This window comes from Sander vitreus, chromosome 7, assembly GCF_031162955.1.
Source record: "Sander vitreus isolate 19-12246 chromosome 7, sanVit1, whole genome shotgun sequence".
Taxonomy (NCBI): domain Eukaryota; kingdom Metazoa; phylum Chordata; class Actinopteri; order Perciformes; family Percidae; genus Sander; species Sander vitreus.
The window spans coordinates 13,547,505-13,557,494 of record NC_135861.1 but is presented as its reverse complement, the minus strand read 5'-3'; the positions used below and the strand labels follow the sequence as shown (position 1 = coordinate 13,557,494).

At 39.4% G+C, this 9,990-nt stretch overlaps 1 protein-coding gene across 1 annotated transcript; it reads right to left on the bottom strand.

The window, feature by feature from the left end:
* Positions 1 to 395: 395 nt before the first annotated feature.
* Positions 396 to 7,429, bottom strand: edn3b (endothelin 3b). The gene is made up of 4 exons (XM_078253941.1): positions 7,031 to 7,429; positions 6,686 to 6,902; positions 1,597 to 1,755; positions 396 to 1,413 (listed from the first exon to the last, which is right to left on the bottom strand). The coding sequence occupies exons 1-4, from the start codon at positions 7,098 to 7,100 to the stop codon at positions 1,359 to 1,361; spliced, it is 501 nt and encodes a 166-aa protein (XP_078110067.1). The 5' UTR covers positions 7,101 to 7,429; the 3' UTR covers positions 396 to 1,358.
* Between the last annotated feature and the right edge of the window lie 2,561 nt (positions 7,430 to 9,990).

Below are 9,990 nucleotides of genomic sequence, written 5' to 3'. Positions count from 1 at the left end.
TGCTCGGAATGTCATTACAAGTGCCTACCCATGTGCAGTGATTCCCTCCGAGGGAACACAGCGAATCTGACTGCAGTAGATGTGACAGAAAGGCATACAAATTGTGTTAATCCAGCCAGTGCACATACCTCTGTTTATTTCCTGTTTTCCGGTCAAGTCCACACTAGTCGATTGTCGAACTCCTACAATCCAATATTCCAGTCAAATTTGCTGTGTTCCCTCGGAAGGAATCACTGCACATGGTTAGGCACTTGTAATGACATTTCGAGCATGTTTAGAGGCTAAAAACACTTGCCCTGTTTAAGCCTGTTGGGTGCTAATGCTAGCAGGAGGATAACACGGTGTAGGCAGCACCGATTGTTTTTGTTTTTTCTTGCTACTGACAGCACTCCAAATTTACAAACAACAGAGCTACGTGTTCAAATCGACCAGAATTCTCCTTTAACTTGTAACAGTATTTTTACAGTGTGATATTAGTACTTTTAATTGAGTAAAGGATTGGAATACCTTCTCCACCACTGAGGACAATATATGTGGGATTGACTTGAAATAAACTACAGGGTCCATGTTCATCGTGATGAGGGAACATGTCACCCAGTGCAACAGTGGATGGTTCAATATTTTCACGCCAGTTAAAGCTGAGTTTACCAGTGGTGGTGAGGTAAAAGCACAACATAATTCAGTTGCAAAGAGCACAAATGATACAATATGGCTGAAAGAAATGAGATGAACCAAAGCTCAACAATATGCCCGATAACACCAGTGGCCAAAAGCTTTCCCCCTTTTTTTTGCCCATTTTGATATTTTTAAAGGCAAGATATCACAATAGCATTCCTTGCTCCTACTTTACAAAACTGCTTGTGGCACTTTTGATTACCAACATTGTCATAGAAATGTCTTTGTTGTCCCTTATAGGTTGATAAAAGCTTATCTTATTCTTGTAAAAGAGAGTCAAGTGTAGTCCTCAACATAACCAGGTGTGGATACAAAGGGTGTGTCTAATCAAGCTTGACAGAAGCAAGGACAATGGCTATTATATGCAATTTCCCCTTGCAGGATTATTATTATCATTATTATTATTATTATTATTATTATTATTATCATGGTGGAAGTAACCCTCATGCTGCTCTCAGGCGGGAACAAAAAAGTGATAGCCTCCAGGTATCTGTATTGAATTTGATGAAGAGTTCTTGAAATGACTCGGCATGATGGAACTTGCTCCAATAGTTTTGAATCTGAGGAATGTCTGTGTCAAACTCCAAAGTTTTTTTCCTTTAATGTGAGTGTGCCTGTGGAGGTAAGAGCATCAAATGGAGAATGGAGGGAGTGAAGAGTAGGGCAGGGTCCATTCCAAACTGTCATCCAGGACCAGGGACTCTGTGGAGACTCCTGATTGGCACTGTCTGGAGGGGGCTTTAAAGAGAACATTTCACATTAAAGTCGCATAATTAAAGGGCTAACCCAGTGATTTGTTTATTATTAGAAACCTTGTTTATCATGGTTAATTCATTTCACTCTTCATTTATAATTAGCTTGATGTGGTGATGTAAATATACCTAATAGGACTAAGAAGGATCCAATGAATGTCACACTGACCATGACAGGCAAAAATCATGGCACTCAGGGTCTGTGTCAAGTATGGTGCAAATGCAGCGCTGAGTGTTTGCCCCCTCGCGTTCATTTGCTTGTCCACTGACAGCACGTCTGTTTCGCTTAGGTCCTCTGTAGCTCGACATTCCATAGGGCACAGTGCGTCTGAGCAGGTAAAACAAACAGATGCCATTTTTTTCAATAATAATATATTGTGAGATAAACCACATTCTTATGGACAGAGAAAACCAACAGATAATAAATATTCTTAGCTTTAGAGAGTGCTCAAGCGTGGACATATCTTCTAGTAGCCCTCAAGCCAGCAGTCATAAATACTCCTTTTTCACACCATAGAGTGAGAGATCTGTTTAGATTTCAATGAAAAGCAAGTACATGATGCATGCTTCACAATCTATGCAGAACATTTTCGTTTTACATGAACTTACAATATGGTTTCTGAAAAGTAAAAAAGCCCTTTGAAGGATCTGTGTTAAGTCTTATATGATACTCCAGAAACACTTGAGTTTTCACTGAATCTACCTTGTCTTTTTGCCTGAACATTTGTTTTTTGTTAAATGACCATTTGATATTGGTATTGAAAAAATAAAGGCGGCCAGAAAGTCTCTGAAAGGGAATCATAAACTTGAAATATAACTTAGATTATATCAAAAGTCAGAGAGTCCATGACGGTATACTTGACATTTCTAATCCTAATCCTCCCATCTGGATACCGCTGTTAATGCTTAATGCCAGGTTTGCATCTTGTCCTTGTGCCCCTCATCTATTTTTTACAATCTGAGTTGTAATTTGTCAAATAAAAAAATTAAATAAAATACAAAAGTGTTTGTGGCTTTAGAAGATATAAAGGCCAAAGATTAATGTTAATCTGTTTTAAAACCAGTCAGAGCATCCCAGCAAGATGTGTGCATATTATCTGTCAATCAGGGCAAAAACACTGCCCTGATCCATCAAGTCCGTTTTCATAAGACATTTAAAATAAAAGATCCATTGGCATTAAATATATAAATGGCTTTCCCCCATATTTGCCAGATTACATCAGACTGTCTGCTGCCTGTATCTGATTGAATAGCTGCCACTTCCACTCATTTTGCTGATTCTGCAGCCTGTCTATTTATGACTCTACCTATTTGATCTCATCTCTATCTGATTGAGACTCATTGCTCTTCAGTCTGAAGGTCTGGAAATGCTGACATCAGCTGGTGGACGATAGAAGAAAAGCTTTTTTTCTTGAAACCTGCCTTTTAAACAATATGGCAAGCTGAGTAAAATCACTTTAATTATAATTGTAGTACAGGGGAGAGGTCAAAAGAGAAGAAGGAATATGCACAAACTGACCCCAAACTGACACTTGGAAAGTAAACGCCAGTCTAGCGAGCCAATAATGAGTAGCTCCACTGGAGCATTTGAGGTGCTTTACTACGGGAGAAAGGTGATACCCTCTCTTCTACTTTCCATGCTGAGACTATAAAACTTTAGCTTTAAAGAGCCAAAGCATTTTTGGGGAGTTTATTTTCTATCAGGAACGTAGTGCTCCCCACAATGTGAGCACATTTATATTAATGTTGTGGTTTCTGTCAATATTTCACTCAGTCTTTAAACTATGTCAATTTGTCCCAACTTGCTAAGAAGTAATAAAGTTTGCTGTTTAGCTTAAACAGCCAACAGCAGTCTTGGCACAAGAAGAAAGAGGAAGAAGGAATGCTTTCCTACTGTCTTGCCAAGTATTTTAATTTGCAGTTAGAAAGTGGCAAAACAAATGAAAGGTGTAAATATTATATTTCATGGTATTGCTACCAATCTGCGGTGTGCTAGGCCACATGTTGAACACAGTTTGTTTAAGCACACGTGTGAAAAACAGCTACTCACTGTAATGATGCCAAATGGTAATGTTCACTTTTCATGGTTCCATGTCACCTACAGAGCCAACATAACCCATGATGTGCAATTGGCATACCTCTGGCCAGAACAGGGAACTGGCTTTTGGTAATCAAAACATGACTGTGTTGGTGGTCCCAGGACCAACCACAGAATAATCAACCTTAAATATAAATACCTGTAGCACACTCCTTTCAGGAATCTCACAATAATAGTATGCTCAGACTGGCCAGGGACATTTCAAATGACTCCTCACTGACAGAGATTATCAGCTTCAGCCAAAAACTCTTTTATACATCAACCTATCCTACTGTTAAACCAGCTACATTAAGTGCAATATTTATTCAGGGTTACAAGTCTCCAAGACCTTGTCTGTGTGTATGTTCATGTCATTTTCTGTTATACATGTATGCTTTGTTTCCTTACTTGTGCGTTTATGTAATTTGTGGTAATGTTTCATGTATGTCCTTTGGTGTTATTCATCTTATGTATGTCTGTATGTATGTCTATGTCCTCTTTCTTATATGAGCTACCCAGGGATGCAATAAGAATTTCAGCCCTTCCTTTGTGTTTGTCCATACACGACAACGCAAGATGTTTATGCCACAGGCCAGTTCTGCCTCTCTCTAAACGAAACGTTAATTCATCTAAATTTTAAGGTTAAATGTTTTATTAATTAATTTGGTTTGGTTAAAAGGTTAAAATTTGGTTAAAATTTAGAACAAATTTACACTAATGACCTCACCAACCCATGTAGACTATAAGGTTTGCACAACAGATTTCTCTGCTCTCTGTCCACTCAGCCTCACAACCTTCACGATTCATGATAGGGGACTTACAGTAGCTAATGTTCTCACATCTTCACGGATCAAGCCTAAGAGGCTTGATCAGTTATCTTTGTTCATGTTTGCCTTAAACGTGAGAGTGCTTATATTGAGAGGATTTGACTATTTTTGATTAGAGCATGTATGTATTTTTATTAAAAATATTATGAATAATAATAATAATAATAATAATAATAATATATTCTTATCTTATTCCCTTTTCATTGTAATTAAAGATGGCCCAATACCATTTTTTGCTTCCCGAAACTGATTCTGATACCTGAACTTGCGTATCGGCTGATACCGAGTACTGATCCGATACCAGTGTATGAGGTATTTTATTATGTTTTAACAGCTGTATACTACTATCCCTGTATGGATGTGATATTATTTCTATCTTTGTTGTCGGTCTGGCTAAGGTTAAACTCTTTGTAAAACATGAACAAACACAAACAAGGAATGCCACAGAACTTTCTTTTATTATCCAGTTTGACAGTCAGTTATAACGGAAAAAGAACATAAATAAACTACTTTAACGTAGATTTTCTTTAGGGCTTTATTACGTGGTATCGGATCGGTGCATTAACTCCAGTACTTCCCGATACCGATACCAGCATTTTAGGCAGTATCAGAGGCAATACCGATACTGGTATCGGTATCGGAACATCTCTAATTGTAATACCTTCTTATCTTGTGTTTTTTTTATCTTATATGTTTTTAAATATGTAAAACATTCTTATATTATATAGAATTTCTATAGTTAATCGCGATTAATTGCATATTTTATCACATGATTAAAATTCTATTATTTTGCATTTCAGAACAGTTTTTAAGTACATATTAACAATCAAAAGCAATTTTTACCAGTGTATCTTGATTGGGAATCAAATGAATGCAAAGAAAATTACTTTATGAACTTGATTTTAAGATTTGTAATTATTTATTTACTATAAACAAAAGAAAAATATGTGAATCTGTCATTATGGCACAATTCCTCCAAGTGCCTAACTAAAAAACAAAAAATCCCTATCCTTACTAGAGTCAATATAGTGTTTAGTAACTCCTAAATAATGCTGATTACTCACTGACGTCCAGTGATCACCGGTTAATGAGACAGCGTTTGCAGCACTTTGCAGCTGTTCCAGTTGGGCTGCTTTCTCCGTGTCGTACAGGCTGTGTATCCGTGAAAACTACTGTCCCCCTCGACGGCAACGAGACAGGTCAACCGTAGTACGTCTTTAAGACCTGAGTCCTCTACGATGCTAACAGGTCTGCAGTTAGTTGCCACCCGTTTCGCAAGAGCTGTAGTAATTTTTTGGGATTTGGGTTCATCCACAGGTCGGCAAGTAGCACTCTCCAAAATAGTGCTTTGCCTGAGTGGGTAGCATGCTAGCGGGTAGCATCACGTTAACTGTACTACTATGTTTAGCTCCGTAGGTGATAGCTCAAGCTTGACGTGCTTCGGTGATATTTTAATTCATTGCTGCTGTCTTTCTCCATCATGCCTGTTAGGCACGACGCAAAGCCGAGTGAAGTGTAAAATAAATGAATAAATGCCGGCATGCGATTAATGCCCAAAAAAAATTAATCGCATTGCGTCGTAATTGTAACAGCCCTAATTGTAACATAGATTTTATTGCCTTTGATGCACATGGGACATGAATACAAATGAAATATATAATAATAATATAATAATAATATACAACCTATTCAAAGTAATATTCTTTGGATCATGGTGCCACAACCATCTTGATAAAAAACAGCTGTTACTGGAATATAATGCCCACTATTTGATTCAGTTTGGCCAAAAAATGTACATACTTTCTTCTTCCTCTTCTTATTAGTCTCTTATTATTATTATTTTTAATCAAATTCTTCTTCTTTTTTAGAATAACAATTGTTTTTTAACCTGAACCTGAAACACAGCAACATGGATATTGACCATCTCTTAAATAGTAATTATATTATATGGACATAATAACCCTTGAGATTATGGCTCATGGGTTATACTGAGAGGGTGAGAAGGTGAAAAAGGAGTAACTGGAGACAAAATAAAGTTGTGATAACCTCTGCCTTTCTGATTTCAAACTGTGACCTTGCAGAGCGAATTAGTTTCTGTTGGCAGGGGCTTGCCATCACTTGAACCATGACTGCGTCTGTCGCCTCAGGGAAGCATTTACCGGGCGTGACTTGCAACAATTCGCAAATCAACCACATGTCAACCTGCTTTTTAAATACTCTTAATTACCAGTCTTAAACACCACTGACAAAAAATAAAATTAAAAAAAAACATTTTTGCCAAAACATGCTTGCACAATCACGTCCGGGTGGATTAATGGAGAATTATACATGTTTAGTAACAAAGCATATCTTACTCGGGAGTGTTGATCCAGATGATATCCAAGTGGCAGTAGTACACGCACTCTTTATCCTTGTAAGAATAACAGGTACAGCGTTTAGGTCTGGACTTAGCCTCCGTTACCTCAGACAGCTGTATACCCGTGGCTCTCCCGGAGCCGGACGCCCTGCTGGAGACTGGAAGACTCCCGGGGTTGACCTCGGATGTGACCGAGTCGTCGGACGTCAAGACACCTAGTACAAGAAACATGTTATAAATATAAATAAGTAAAAGGCTAATAAATTAACGAATGGGCCTACATGAATACATTGGAGAAATAAAATATTAAAAGTGTGTTGTACCTTGCCGACACCAAACGTACCTTTGAAGAGAATGAATGCAAGAATTTTAAGAAGCATGATTTTCGTGAGGATGGATAGTATCCTTGCCATGTCAGATATTCCCAAAATTAATCATAGCCCGATGTGGATGCAGCGCACTTGTCAAGTTAATCTCCCACCAGCACCGAGTGAAAATCCATCAACGTCAGTGTAGATGTCCATGTGCTGCTCATCTCATGCGGTCCAGATGTCAAATAACGGATCAGTTTGTCGCGCGGTTCCTTTCATAGGCCTATTCGCCTCATGGCATAAATCATAGGCTACCTGGGAACATGCACTTTGCAGTGAGAGGAAACGGCGGTTTGCTCTGCAGTCACACAACAAAGTGTGCTTTGGGAAGGGGAATAGGGGCTCTGTGGAGCAAAAAGGAAGCAACGATGCTCTTCCAAGTCACTTCTCCGTCTAAAAGCCCAAATCAAAGGTAAAAGGTTTTTGGAGAGGCTTGGGTACACGCCCACGCCTACCAGAACACCCACTCTGTCAAATGCAGCAATACAGCGTGTGCACTGAGAAGAACTACACTTGAGTTCCTGTTGATGCATAACATGTTAAAATGAAATAGGCCTATACTTGTCTTGTTTTAAGAGAATACAAAATGTTATTCAGCAACACTTAACAGCACGCCACATTAATGGTGGACAAAGTGTGGAAATGGGATTAAGCAAAGACCTAAATTATAGGTCTATAATCTTAGTGTCACATATTTACACCTCTGTTATATAAGAGTCTGTCTGGGAATAATCAGAGCCTGTCCTAAGGCAAAGATGATGAGGTGCCGCTTCTGAAGTTTAATAATAAAGATGTTTGCTTAACATGCCCCGTAAGAGATTAAAAGGTCAGTGCTTATGGACCAGAAGAAATGTTTTGAGAACATTTTAAAAACATTCTGAGGATCAATACATGCAACAGTTTCCAGGCCTAAATGACCGGCCCATTATTACCCTTGGGCAGGAGAGTTACTGTTTTGGAGTTTATAATCCACTTGATCTTAACAAATGTTGCTGCTACCACACAGGAGTATTGTTTTCCCTCCACAGTCCATCTGCAGTATTACTTTATCTGTTTTAGGAGGGGGGGCTATGGGCAGGGGTGTACTGCTATTTGTTTTATTACTGGAGCGCTCCTATGACGCACCCGCATTCACGTGCACGGTGACGTTGAGGCTCGTTTCTAAGGTTATAACCACTGTTCCATAGCCTAGATAAGAAATAAAATGGATAGAAAGGCCGTTCCCATTCAAATCAACGTGCTGCATGGGTTTTATGTGTACAGTTGCCATATCAACGTAAGGTGAGGTTTTGCAGGGTTTTGCAGTAACAGACAAACGAGCAACATTATGAGATAACATTAGAAGACAGAGAGCCAGCCGCTAAATGAATCAAATTTAATGACTTAATGCTTCAACCACACAAAATACATTGCTATCGCCAGAGTGAGAGCTTTGTTCGGCTTGTTTTCTGTGACAGGAGGGGTGTGAGGGCACGGCAGAGTCAACAAGCTAACGTTAACTGTTAGCCTACTAACAGTTCGTCCTTTCATGCTTTCATGCTGCATTGGTAATGGAAAATGAGTCGAATGAGCAGTCTACGGTCCCTCCTCCACGTTGCTCTGGAGATCGTCTACCGAGCTGGGTCAGACTTGGACCCCTTTTTCCCTTTTCCCAGCGAGCTGCGACACACTTTACGTTGCTGCCTTTTCATCTTTTCATCAACAGTTAACAGTAACGGTAACTAGACAGCTAGTTATAGACAATAGGTACAACGTTAGACTGATAAAATGTTAACCACTGTGATGTTACCCCAGAATAGGTGACTGTGCGCTGGGTACAGAGCACCGCGAGCAGGTCAGCAGTAGTTGGTGGTTCAGTTACCCAAGAATGGGTTAAGTTCAGGCACCAAAACGACTAGTTACATTTAGGAAAAGATTGTAGTTTGTATTAAAACTCTCCCAAGGAACACGCATTTCCCGGGTGAAAGTCTTTTATTTTCCCCAACTCCGCTCCCTGGCTTGTAAGTCCTGTATGTTAACGCCCGCCCATCCTCCCCAACCACTGCCCTACACAGCCAGCCGCATTCTTCTTATACAGCGGCAGTCAATGTCAAACTTGGCGAGGGAAAGTTTCTGGACTTCGCATTGTGTGCACCCAATGCCAAGTTCAGAAACTTTTCCTTGCCAAGTGCCCGGGGATTTAAAGCTGCGTGACGTAAAAAAAAAAAAATGGCTGACTTGGATGTGGGCGGGGCTTGATGTCAAGCCCCTCCCACATCCAAGTCCAAGTCTTCCCGTGGGCTGCAGCGAGATGCTCCTCTGAGTTGCCGTCATGAATCAATCAATACAACTTAAATATGTCAATATAACAACTTTGACCATTCCCTCTGTTTTTATTGTCTCTCGTGCATGAAATACAGACAGTCAATGCTCGTGCATGATATACTGTACACTTTAGTGATGATTGGATCCAAAAGCCCTTAAGAAATGTAACGTTATATGAATTTCAGTCGGTTTATGCAAACAGCCAATATTCTATTTTCTGACTTCTTTTTTTATGTATTTTTTTAAAGTAGTTCCGGTGTGGTCCTGCAGCACTACATGCAAACACTTGACCACGACCACGTGACGACACCATGACGGACGGCAGAATCACCGGAAGCACAAGCTAAACAGTGTAGTAGATGTTTCATTAGTTTCAATCAGTTTAAAATAAATAACACTAAATAAACTGTAATAATAATACTATCTTCTTCTTTATGGTTTCTTCTATTGAACAACAAGTTGTCGTGCCGTTATTGGTCGAGCTAGGGCATCTGGTAGGTGCTCACAAAGAGCGGTATTTGGAGAAGTTGGAGATAGCAGGATTGGATACCGACCCTTACCTTCTTCTCTGCTTTATTGTTTAATTTAGCGGCTAATTGCCTGGATTGTATTTAAACTACATTAGTTA